At 32.5% G+C, this 12,516-nt stretch overlaps 2 protein-coding genes across 2 annotated transcripts; both read right to left on the bottom strand.

Moving 5' to 3' along the window:
• Positions 1-4,109: 4,109 nt before the first annotated feature.
• LOC104711052 (expansin-like A3) lies at positions 4,110-5,242 on the bottom strand. Its single transcript, XM_010427722.2, has 3 exons — positions 5,051-5,242; positions 4,674-4,968; positions 4,110-4,582 (listed from the first exon to the last, which is right to left on the bottom strand). The coding sequence occupies exons 1-3, from the start codon at positions 5,169-5,171 to the stop codon at positions 4,207-4,209; spliced, it is 792 nt and encodes a 263-aa protein (XP_010426024.2). The 5' UTR covers positions 5,172-5,242; the 3' UTR covers positions 4,110-4,206.
• A 996-nt stretch (positions 5,243-6,238) lies between these two features.
• LOC147938366 (uncharacterized) lies at positions 6,239-8,240 on the bottom strand. Its single transcript, XM_087465607.1, has 5 exons — positions 7,900-8,240; positions 7,683-7,809; positions 7,288-7,593; positions 6,929-7,150; positions 6,239-6,574 (listed from the first exon to the last, which is right to left on the bottom strand). Exons 1-5 carry the CDS (start codon positions 8,238-8,240, stop codon positions 6,239-6,241), a joined length of 1,332 nt encoding a protein of 443 aa, XP_087321733.1.
• Positions 8,241-12,516: the final 4,276 nt, after the last annotated feature.

The raw sequence follows: 12,516 nt of genomic DNA, 5'->3' as shown, positions 1-12,516 counted from the left end.
TGGTTGCATTGCGTGTGACATACAAAAAGACTCCAAACCCTTACGATCGAGCTATATTTGGCCTGCTTGAAGATCAAATAATTGCAAACTCAATCAACACCAAGGACAAAAGCCAATAAATTATAAAGTTAGATGAGACATTACATCACCATATGTATGAATAGGCAAGAATATTCTTGTTCCACACTAACAGTTTTGCATTACCTGAGATTAAACTGCATTTTAAGTATGTGTTTGAGTCTTGCCCGTTAGATTAAAGAATCCTATTATAGCTCAAAAGTCTCCAGCACTTTTTGTGTATTGGAGTTAAATCAATTAATGATAGACTAGATTAGGATCCGTGTTAGAGCACGGCTTCAATTTTTTTTATTTATATTATAATTTTAGAATAAAATATAATTTATATGATTGTTTTTGAAAGTTTTTTTGGATAAAACATTATGTAATAAAATCATATGTTAAATATGATAGGTTGAAAAAAACATCTTTTTGTAAGTTTTATATTGTTAATATTGTAAATTTATGTATGAGATATATGGTTATATTTGTTGTTTGTTTTAATTTTAATTTTTGAACATATTTGGTGAAAGTGTTTTAATATGACCAGTGCTTAGGTAAGATTTTATTTTTAACTAAATCCCGGAAATCACAATTAAGTGTGATAAATTGCCAATATTTTATTCATTTTTATGCCTAGCAGTATATATTTTGTAACAATACATGGAATACTAAAGATTTTATTTTGTATGTATAAATCATTGGAATATTCTTTTTCAGAGGATTCTTTGGGATATTCTTAAGTGTATATTGACCAATTAATCTATAACTTTTTTTGGTAACCAACCTATATTTAATCTATAACATATTTTATAACCAACTTATAAAAATTATATAGTCTACAAAAAGAAGTTGTGTACTTTCGTTGAATACTAAAGATTTTATTTTGAAAATTGTATAAATCATTTGAATATTCTCTTTCAGAGGATTCTTTGGGATATTCTTAAGTGTATATTGACCAATAAATCTATAACCTTTTTGGTAACCAACCTATATTTAATCTATAACCTATTTTGTAACCAACTTATAAAAATTATACAGTCTACAATAAAAAGTTATGTATTTCCGTTTTATTATATAGGGAATTAGTTATCCAAATATTTCATCAAGATGAATAAAATGTACTAAAACTAGATTTTAACCCGTGGTACACCACGGGTCTATAATTTTATTATTATCTATAATTTATATTGTATTTACTTGTTAAATTGTAGTTTGTTTTGTAAATAAAGGAATAACTAAAATTTTCAGCCGCTTAAGGAATAATTAAAATTTTCAGCCGTTCAAACGGCTAAAATGTTAATATTAATTTTTAACTTGCGGTATACTGTGTGACTATTTATTTTGTTAAATTTAGTTTGTTTTATTTAGTGTTTGAGATTCTATTTGATTTTTAGTTATTAGAAAAAAATAAAGGATTTAAATGCATAATAAGTAATTTATAAGCCGTGATTAAGTCATATTTTCATAATAATTTACTTATTTTACAAAATCTTAGTTAAAGTAAGTTGATTTGATATGTCAAATATTCTAATATTAGTAGTGTTGACAAATAATAAAATAAGGATTTAACCTGTGTTTATGCATAAATTTAATGATATTTTATTAATTCCAGCATGTCTTCTTTATAACCCGTCCTACTATATAACAACATTGTATAATATTTTTAACTTTTTATAAGCTTTTATTTATAATATTTTAAAGTTTTTATTAAGTTTATATATATATATCAAAAATATGATTTTAAAAAATGAGAATCAAAGTTTTTATCTATATTAACATTTTTATCTACATTAAAAATCGAAGCTAACATGTTTTGACAAACAAAATAGGAATTAAATTGTTGTTTTCTTTGTTTACAAAAAATTTAGAGATATAATATCTTCAAAAAACAATAGAAGGTGTCATTAATATAGTATAGCTTCTATTTCCATAAAATATTGATTGCAGTTTGTTACATTTTTAGTAGGAATGAAATGTAAAATATTTAGGAAACAAAATCTGATGTAATTGTTATTTTAGGAAATTTTCTAGGGGTTAAAATTATAAATAATTTTTTTAATAACTATGACTAAAAGGGCATAACACAAAATGTACTTCAAAAATGTTAATATAGATAAAATCAAGATAACAGTTATTAGGCCTAGCATATATTATTATATTGTTGGGAACATTAAAGGAAAAATGATCAAAAACACAGGTATTATGGCTTCGCTCGGGTTTGAACCGGAGACCTTCAGTGTGTTAGACGGACGTGATAACAAACTACACCACGAAACCTTCTTGTTAAATTTGAGTTACCAAAAATAATAAACACAATAATGTTCTCTTTTGTCTCCAATATCTAGTCCCATATACACTTATACCGTTATATGTTTATATAATTATTAAAGTGTTTCTGAAATATAAAGCAAAAAAACACTTAAGCATTTTTCTAGGGATGTCTCGTGTTCAAACAGAGCTCTTTTTTTTTTTTTTTTTTCTGGACAAAAATTCAAGCAGAGCTCTAAGTTGTAACTTTTGTCGATATATATGTTCTACTTGTGCTTAGTTGAAAACACTACAACAAATATTGTCAAATTTATGTCATTATTCTTCAAATTCTTTTAATCGATTTTTTTTTCTAATATCTTAATGTAATAATTTTTTTTTTTCTTTTTCATCTTCCTCACTAGTATGCCTCCAAAATGGATGTCACAATTTATTCCACTCATTTTTTTTTCATCTCATTTTGTTATTATTTTTAGTTGACAACCATTTGCATCCAATATTCATGTTTAATAGCTTGTACAACTTAAGAGATGTAGACATATCTATGTTATTTTGTTTTCTTGTCGAATTCTTTAATCCCCTTTATAATAAAACGGAAGTACACAACATTATTTTTTAGACTATATAATTTTAATAAGTTGGTTACAAATATGTTATACATTAATTGATAGATTAATTGGTTACAAATAGGTTATACAGAAAATCTTAAAGAGAATATTCTAAAGAATCATATCATCTAACTTACCATATTAATTCCTTTATTAAATTATTCATCAAATAAAATCTTTTGATATCTAACTTAACATATTAATTTGTTAATTATCATTATACTTCACCTCTCATTTTTATATATGATTCTATTTTGTGAAACAAATAAATTATCATATTATTTATTATAATTATTTCCGGATATAAAATAAGCTGAATTTCTTAAAACAAATATAAATTGTTTAATCTATAAAATATTCAAATTTTAGTAATATTATTCTTTAGAAATAATATCTATTGAATTAAAAAATTTACTGAGTAACGGGTTAAAATTTGACTATTTAAATTCAATTTTATATTTTTGTTGAATTTTATAATTTTATATATTATAATAAACTTTAAATAATTTATTTTGAAATATTTTTCATATATTGAAACTTGATATAAAAGTTAGAAACTATAAACACTCTAAATTGATTTGTTATAGCAATGTCAATAATATATCACTATAATATGAAAGAATTTCAAGAAACCAAGTATATTAAAACAAAAAGTATAACAATATATTAAATTATTCATAATATAATAACTCGTTTTTTAAAAAGCACATTTACAAAATTATGTCTTATAATGACATTCAAGTCATTATGTAGAATATACATTGTTGAAATAACTTCACATATATCACCTAATACAACATATTAAAATTTTATTTTAAAATATAAAATATACAAAATTTTGTATAAAACAAAATTTAACCAGTGTTATAACACGGATACTTATTTAGAATCATTAAGAATATAAAACTTACAAAATATGTGTCTTTTTTCAAGCCATCATATTTAATATATGATTTTATTGCATAATGTTTTATCCAAAAAATATTTAAAAACAATCACATAAATTTTATTTTATATAAAATTTACAATATAAATAAAATATATTTCAATCCGTGCTCTAGCACGGGTCTTAATCTAGTTTGCTTGTATATTGCAATGTATAGTGACTCTAGTTTTTTTTAGAATGAACTTTGGTTCTTGAGTAGTGTACCGTGTACATATAACACATATATAGATCTTCTTAGTCCTCTTGTTTCGTATAAATAAATTCTAATATATAATCGAATGGTACTTGTTTGTTGTTTGCCTAAATAAGAAGAATTGTAATGATTCAGTGCCATATGTGACTGCATGTATCACAACCTTCTTGAGCAATGTCGGTGATCTGAACCCCGGCATCGTAGATCATCCCCGCTTTCCATGAGGCCGGAAGAACCCTCTTTGCCCAAACCGTTTTGCCATCGTACCCCCCTGTCACCGTGAACCTAAACTGTAGAGCTCCGGTTGGTACTTTGTCAGTAGCCCACACGGCTCCGTGGCTTCTAGTCATGTAACTCCATTCTGACGAACCAACTTGAGCAATGTCGATGCCTACCACTTCGGTTTGGCCTCCTTGGTATAAAAGCTTTATCGCCAAGTAGTTTGGCTTTTTGCTTGGTTCTTCCACTCTCACGTGCAAATTCCTTTTACCGTAATTGCAAGGAACTCTGTTTTCATTTCCAAAATGTTTTTATTAGTACCAAAATAAATCAAGTGACCATAAAAAACCCAAGAAGTTGGGTGTTTCAAGAATGGAACCTTTGGTATTCAACGTCGACGATGCCTTGTTTGAGAAGATACTTGTCAGCACCAGCACTAGGCTTAGCCATAGCCCTAAAAGCTCTACTACTAAGGACAAGATCGGTTTGGCTGCCCGTGTTCAAGTCTGTGACTATCACAATGGTTCCTTTACTGGTACACAACTTGGGGTTCTTGCATCTAACTTGGAAGCAAGCGCCACAGCCAGCACCATCTTTATAAATGGAAGGTATAGCTCCCGCAATGTGTCCGGCGAAGAAACTGGTAGCCATAGAGCCATAAGCACAAGCTCCGGCTGTGAAAACACATCAAGACATGAGAAAAGAAAGAAACAAGTACTTTTATAAGAAGTAATGAGAGCAGATAGGAATGTTTACAAGAGAGAGCAGAGGCAGATGAGAAATAAGATGCTTTAGAACTGTGAAGACATCGGTCACATGCGTTAACATATGATGAGAAGAGAGACACTACTACGAGTAGGTAGAGAAAGCTTCTCATTTTGTGTGTTTTTTTTTTTTTGAGGAAACAAATAATAAAATCTGTATGAGCAAAATTGATTGAAATGGAATTGATATGAAAAGAGAAGAGAGGACAAAGAATGGGATTATATAATAGTGAAGAATGATGCCAGCTCAGAATCTTCATATCTTCAGAGTCATAGTCATAGAGTCATTGTGTATTCTTTCTAATTACGCGTTAACTCATAGTCATTAGTCATTAGTCAAATGTCAAATTTAATTGCACATTTAGTTACTGGTTAACTTAAATGTCAAATGTCAAATGTCAAATGACAAATTTACCAAATATACTCATGGTGGATGACGTGGTTTTGCACCTACCTTTACATATATCGATCGGTCTCATCTTTTCAAAAGATCAAACAACATATCTTTGTTTTTCACTACAAGAAAACACGCGATTTGCGATGGCAAGATTTGTCGCTCTTCCCTCGCAAACTGGTGTTAGCGACGCATTTGCGAGGATCGTCAATTCCTCGCTAATCGCGTATCGCAAATTAATACACGTAGCACTTTCCTCGTAAATTTTGCGACGAATATTTATCTGTCGCAAGACACTCGCAAATTGCGATGAACAACATTCCTCACATTTCTCTTGCAAAATGTGTCAACGTAAATCCCTCGCAGATTTGCTAGATCCTTGTGACGTTGTTTCCGTTGCAAAGTTTTAATAAAATTATAAACCCAGATATGTGTTTCGTCGCAAAATCCGTAGCAAATTAGTAATCATCGCAAATCCGTAGCATAAATTTGCTACGGAATTAAGAAATTTTTTCATTTTGATATTTGTATTTTTGATTTTCAAATTTATATATTTATATATTTATATTTTCACAATATTTTATAAGAAATAGAAATTCTAATCAAAATATAAAATGAAATTCAAACATACATATTAGCCGAGACAATTTTTTGTTTCTAAACAAAAAATTAAGAAACAAAAAATTGTCTTAACAACAACCATGTCCAAAAAACAAAATCAACATTAGAACTTAATATCAAATTGTCTTAAAAAGAGGGTGATGGAGAGGGAACCCTGGTTACGGTTCATGAATCTGTGCCACTGGTTGTGTCTGTGCCTGTGCCTGTGCCGGAGTCAACAAGCCTGCTTCCAAACTTAGCAGCAAACTCAGGATCCTTCCCGGCAAGGTAGTCAAAATATGCATCATAGCTATGCATCTTTTGTGCACTGTCTTGAATTTGAGTGGCTTGGGTTGCGAGAGTAGTGGCTTGGGTTGCGAGAGTAGCTTCAGCGACAGCAAGCTTCTGAGCAAGAACAATCAGATCCTCAGTAGGCGGAAGCGATGGTCCAAAATGGGCTGAAGATGCTTCATGTTGCAGAGAACCAACTCCATAAAGTCTATTTTTCTTCCTCGGAGCAACCTACGATCAATACAATCAAACAATTACTTTCATATTCATTTGAAAGAACCAACAAGTGACATACAAGATTCGGATCCTAGAACAGACACAACAACACAAATGTAGCATATCCTAATCTTATGACAAACTATCAAGACCAATCTCATACAAGACAAACTTTAGAGTTTTCAAAACAACAACAACACAAACTAACACAACAACACAACAACACATAAGAAATACGAGACAAACTAACACAACAACACAACAACACAACAACACAACAACACATAAGAAATACGAGACAAACTAACACAACAAAAACGTTCAAACAATAAGGCAACATCCAACATCTAACATAAAAAAGAAGTTTACCTCGGCATAAATTTTGTTCTTGGCATGAACAGACAACCCACCAGAAGCAGAACTCTCTGTGTTATCCCCTGAACAGAGCTGAGACTGAGCCTCTTGTATCTTTGATGACACTTCATTGAAGATGGACTCTGACTTTCCATCGACAAAACTCCCATCGGGTTTTTTGTGAGTGTCTTCTAGGACACGTAGATAATCTGGAGTGCTTTCACCAGTCACCTCAGCCTAACACAAAGTAAAACAAAAGACAAAGGTCATTAGTAAGAAAAAGACAAGAAGTAACAGAGAATTTAGAAACTTGTAACTTATAAGAATTAACAGACAAGTAGTAACTTGTAACTTGTAAGAATTTAGAAGCTTACAAGTTTTCTGGCACGAGCTTTAGAAGAGGTCTGGCCTGAGCGGTGTTTATGTATGCCAGTGCCATCAGGATCATGATATCGAGCTTTACGGCCGTTCATACTCTTTACCTCTGATTTGGGATCACCCCAATACTTAACTAGTCCATCCCATACTTGAGGATCAATCCATCGGGGCCTTGCATCATCACCATTCTCCCTCCACTTTCCCTTCCACCCGCACACTTGATCACACATCCGCTCCTTCAACTTCTTGTCAAACTCATGTCTAACTCTACCGTTTATAGAACGGTCCCAGTTATATGTTTGCTTGTAAAAAGAAAACAAAATATATTAGTATTGATCCAAGCTACATAAGTTATATATCAACGATTAAACTAAACAAAACTATTACTTACCGCAAAAGTTTCATACCAACGATCTACAACCGCTTGTGGCGTCTGTGACCAATTAGCATGAGGCTCTTTGAAATCTCTTTCAAAGATGCTGCAGACAGTGGCTGCAACCTTCCCATCATCACAAAACCTAGGGATAACATAACTGTTTTGATGTAATTATTGATCCTAAAATTAAAAATGCAAATTTAAAATTGAAATAAGTTAATCATTCTCTTACCAGAGAGTTCCTGGTGAACGGTTTGGATCTAATCGTGTTAGATTTTGACGGCCAGGACTCTCGAGTAACTCCTCCAACGTCATACTGTTTAAACGTTGAGGCAAAGATGTAGGAGTGGCTGGAGATGAAGGTGTGGCTGCATCGGGACCAATCGATTGAGATGCAGCAGCGGTTGGAGGCGTACGAATGGGTGGAGATGAAGCAGGTGCCGTAGGCCTATGCTGTGAGGTTGCATGTCGAGAACCTTGAACCCCCGATGACGACCCTCGAGAACCACCACTGCATGGACTTGGAGCATTAGTCTGCGAGAGGAATTGTGTGTAGTCGTTCCCAGTAAACATCTACAACAAAAAAAAATAAGTACCGTTATTGTCTCGAGAAGATTATTAGAAACCCTTAAGTCAAAATTAATAAGAATCATATAAAATTAAAATTAAACCTAAGCACTAAAACCAAAATCGAATCAAAAAATCAAAACCCTAAAATCAAAACCCCAAAATTGAAACCCTAAAATCGAAACCCAAAAATTGAAATTGAACACGAAATAAGAACCCTACAATCGAAATGAAAATCAAAATCGAATAAGAACCCTAATAAAAACCCTAAAATCAAAAACGATGATAAGGGAGTAGGTGGAGGAGTCGAAAACCGGAGAAGACTTGGATAAGGGAGATGAGGAGGAGTAGACTTGGATAAGGGAGAGGCGGAGGAGTCGAAAACCGGAGAAGAAAACAACCGGAGAAGAAAGAAATCAGAAGAAGAAGAAGAAGAGACTTAGGGTTTGTCGGCTGCGAAGGGTTTGAGCTTCGCTCAAACTAGGTTTTCCATTTATATAGAAAAACGCTGCATCGCAAGTCCCTCGCAACTTTTGCGAGGGATTAGCTAGGGTCCCTCGCAAATCCCTAGCAAACATATTAAAATATGTAATTAATATTTTTAGATTTTGCGAGGGAATTGCTATGGACTGAGATATTTGCGATGAATTTGCGAGTAATTTAGGGTTTAGGTTTTGAAATTATCATTTGTGCCCTATCTTTGATTATAAATCTTGGATTCATCTTTTTAATCATTAATAGTAATGTCATTAGTCTTAAGGGTTTAGGTTCAAGGGTTTAAATTGCGAGGGATTTGCTATGACTGGTGAAATTTACGATGGATTTGCGAGTAATTTGCTATACAACTAGCAAGTCCCTCGCAAATTTGTCGCAAACCTTGAATATCTAATTTATAAAAACCATCAAAAATGGTTTAAAAAAATTAGTCAAATAAACTTTCAAGTATATTATAAGGTCCAATAGGCTCATCATTCTCTTTTCTATCATCAAATATTTGTCGTAAATTGTCCAATTTTGCATCTTCCTCTAATCATTAACTATCTTCTAACTATCTTCCTATATGTTCATTACATTGAGACATATATTCGACAAATATTCCAAAAAATTGTCCAATTCTCCAAATATTTTGTGTTGCACTGCCCTATCTTTGATTATAAGTCTTGAATTCATCTTTTTAATCATTAATATTAATATAATTAGTCTTTAGGGTTTAGGGTTTAGGGTTTAGGGTTTGAAGTTGTAATTTGCGAGGGAATTGCTATGATTTACGCAATTTGCGATGGAATTGCGACTAATTTGCTATTTTTCTAGCAAATCAGTCGCAAATTTGTCGCAACCATGTATATTTAATTTATAAAAACCATCAAAATAATTTGAAAAGTTAGTAAAATTAACTTTCAAGTATATTATAAGGTTTAATGTCTCATCATACTGTTTTCTATCAACTTTTTAATCATTAATACTAATGTATTTCAGAATAATTCATCTTATATATGAAAACATTGAATGTATTTCAGAATAATTATATTAATTTTGTAATATTTATAAAAAAGTAATTTCCTAATTTTACAATTCATTTGCTATGGCTATCACAATTCACTCGCATGTCTGTAGCAAATTTGCTATTGATTCTGTTTTCGCAAATGCGTCGCAATTTTGCGAGTGATTTGCGAGGAATGTGACATCTCCTGCAAATTAGTTGTAAATGCCTCGCAATTGCGCAGTGGATTTGCGACGACGGACTTCCTCGCAAATTTTGCGAGGGATTTGCTAGGTGTTTTGTTTTCTCGTACCTTCGTCGCAAATCCACCGCAAATTTGCGAGAGCTGTCCTCCGTCGCAACGTTTCCTCACAAAAGACGTGTTTTCTTATAGTGTTTTAACCTCGCCGACACACATTTTTTCACATTAAAAAATGTTTAGTTATAATTCCAAACCCAATTTCACTTTCTTTCGTTTCTATAACTTTTGGAATAGATATGTGAATTTTCGTTAAAGTGAGGAGTTAATCTACGAAAGAATTTTAACATGTTTAATTTAATTAAGCTTGCAAAAATTGTAAGAAAATAAGATGAATTTTAAAGCGAGGAGAGAAAAAATCATAAAAATGGGAAAGACACATGCAAATTTTATCTGCATAGGATATCGAAAACTTCGGACCGCTCTTAGATTCAATAAAACGAAACAAAATTATATGAGAGCATCTCCAACCTATTTCTTTATTTTTGCTCCAATTTGGTGTTTGGTTTTCCTTCAACATATTCATCTATTTTTTATTTCAGAAAAATAATATTTGAAGTATTGTATATAAGTATTGATTTGTTAATGACCCTTTTTTATTGAAATTACAAAATCAACCCAAATATTATATATAAGAAATAAGCAAAAAATTACCATATATTTTTATTTAAAATTTGTTATAGAACAAAATTACACTACACAACATTTCTTAGTTATTGTTGTATTTTATATTGATTTTGAGTTTAAGTACTCATTATGTATTTCAAATTTTATTGTTAAATCAATTCTACCCAAAAAAAAATTTGTTCGCTATGTAGTTTGTACTTTTTGTTGTCTTGGATTTTCTGTTTCTATGTAATATATGTAATTGTTGTATTTAATAATATTATTTAACTATATAATTCACATAGTTATCTATAAATTTAAATATGAAATTATAATTAATAACTAACTTTATTTCTGTATAAAATATAGGTCTATCAAATACGGAGATATCTGTTTTGGAGATGAAAATGTAAGGTTGAAGAAGTTTTTTCTCCAAAATAGAATGAGGTTGCAAATGGTCCTAGTTCATCATCATCTAAAACAAATATTTATCTTAACAATTATAATCCCCCAAAATATTGATGCCCAAATCCTCTTCGTCACTTCGTCTATAGTGGCGGACCCACGTTGAGGTTGGTGGTGGCAGTTGCCCCCAGTAAGTATAGAAATACGTAAATTTTTTACACTAAACAATGTAAGTAAAGTGGCAAAATGGTTAGAGTTTACCTAGAATTGATCATAGGTGCTGTGTTCGACTCCTCCTAAGAGCATTCTGCACCCATTAATATTTTTTTCTAGTTCCGCCCCTGTTCGTCTATACACGTTTTTGTATTGTTGGTTTTAGTCCATAACAACACATTTCCATTAGCAAACTAGTTTATTAAAGCCTAGATGTTGAACGAGTAATACTATTAGCTCGAGAATAATTAAGGAGCCTAGGGATTTTATTAAGATTGTCAAAGATCGTCGAATTACAATGTATCTGCTAAAAGCCGGTCGGCTGATTACAGAATGAATGTATTCACAATTTGACTGATAACACTTAAAGCTAGAATTGGACGAACTCCCGACTCCTGCTTCCGGTTATTTGATGCCTCTTGCACGTCGCTCCCCTGGTATTTATTGTTGATGGAACGTTTCATCTTTATGCCTCGGGATCGATGTGGTATTGCCTTTGAGCAAAGTCAGTGGTCGTTTCTTTGCAGGCCGTCGGTCAATGGGCTGTCCGTCTTTATTGGGCCTTCTAGAAACTCTGTCGGCCCGTTAGATGTGACCTCGTCAGCCAACATCTCTGAGTCCCAAGTTGACTATTTGGTAAATGGGCTAGGTTGAAGGCCTGTTAAGGCTGGGTGAAACCCATATCCAACAATTATCCCTCCCTCAGTTCATTGGAGTCGGCTTCTGTTTGAGCCAATGAACTTTTATTTGGGAGTTTTTTGGCCTGGCCCATTTATGAAATGTTGTGCTAGGGTTTTGTGTCCCTTCGGAGGAAACGTAACTGAAGCGTCGCGCCTTGAAATTCGTGCCGCTTCACTCCCAATCGCTGCATTAAGGGTTTCTCTTCCTTCCCTCTATAAAAGGAGGGCCATTGGAGCATTTTTCTCACTTCTTCTCCAGCCGCTATATTCGAGTTAACCCCTTATCTCTTTAGTTAATTGTTGTCTTGTAACTTATAGCCTGTCGTATTAGTAATCTCTGATTGGGTTGTTGTTGTAATTGTCGATCTTCGAGTTTAATGTCAAACTCGTGTGAAGATTACTTGAATGAACGCTCGTCCTCTGGTTCCTCTGGGGCTCGTCCATCGGACCGAGCTTTTGGCATGTCTGATTCTGAGATGTCAGCGGAATCTTCTAGGCTCCTTAAGCGAACCAGGAGGAAGCAAACAAGGAATCGTTCCCCCCGAGTCTAGGATCGATCAGGGGTCCTCTTCGTCTTCCGACGTTCCCGTCGAACCGAAGATGGTTGAACCTCCTCTCGATCGAGTGGGACTCTCTAAC

Source organism: Camelina sativa, chromosome 9 (assembly GCF_030686135.1).
Source record: "Camelina sativa cultivar CO46 ecotype springtype chromosome 9, ASM3068613v1".
Classification (NCBI taxonomy): Eukaryota; Viridiplantae; Streptophyta; class Magnoliopsida; order Brassicales; family Brassicaceae; genus Camelina; species Camelina sativa.
The sequence above is the reverse complement of the archived record's forward strand: the minus strand, read 5'-3'. Positions and strand labels throughout refer to the sequence as shown.

Coding starts and splice junctions, on each gene's coding strand:
- LOC147938366 (XM_087465607.1), bottom strand. CDS start 8,240: ATGTTTACTGGGAACGACTACACACAATTCCTCTCGCAGACTAATGCT. Junction 7,151..7,287: donor AAGCTCGTGCCAGAAAACTT/GTAAGCTTCTAA, acceptor ACTTTGTGTTAG/GCTGAGGTGACTGGTGAAAG. Junction 6,575..6,928: donor AGAACAAAATTTATGCCGAG/GTAAACTTCTTT, acceptor TATTGATCGTAG/GTTGCTCCGAGGAAGAAAAA.
- LOC104711052 (XM_010427722.2), bottom strand. CDS start 5,171: ATGAGAAGCTTTCTCTACCTACTCGTAGTAGTGTCTCTCTTCTCATCA. Junction 4,969..5,050: donor ATCTGCCTCTGCTCTCTCTT/GTAAACATTCCT, acceptor GTGTTTTCACAG/CCGGAGCTTGTGCTTATGGC. Junction 4,583..4,673: donor GTCGACGTTGAATACCAAAG/GTTCCATTCTTG, acceptor AAATGAAAACAG/AGTTCCTTGCAATTACGGTA.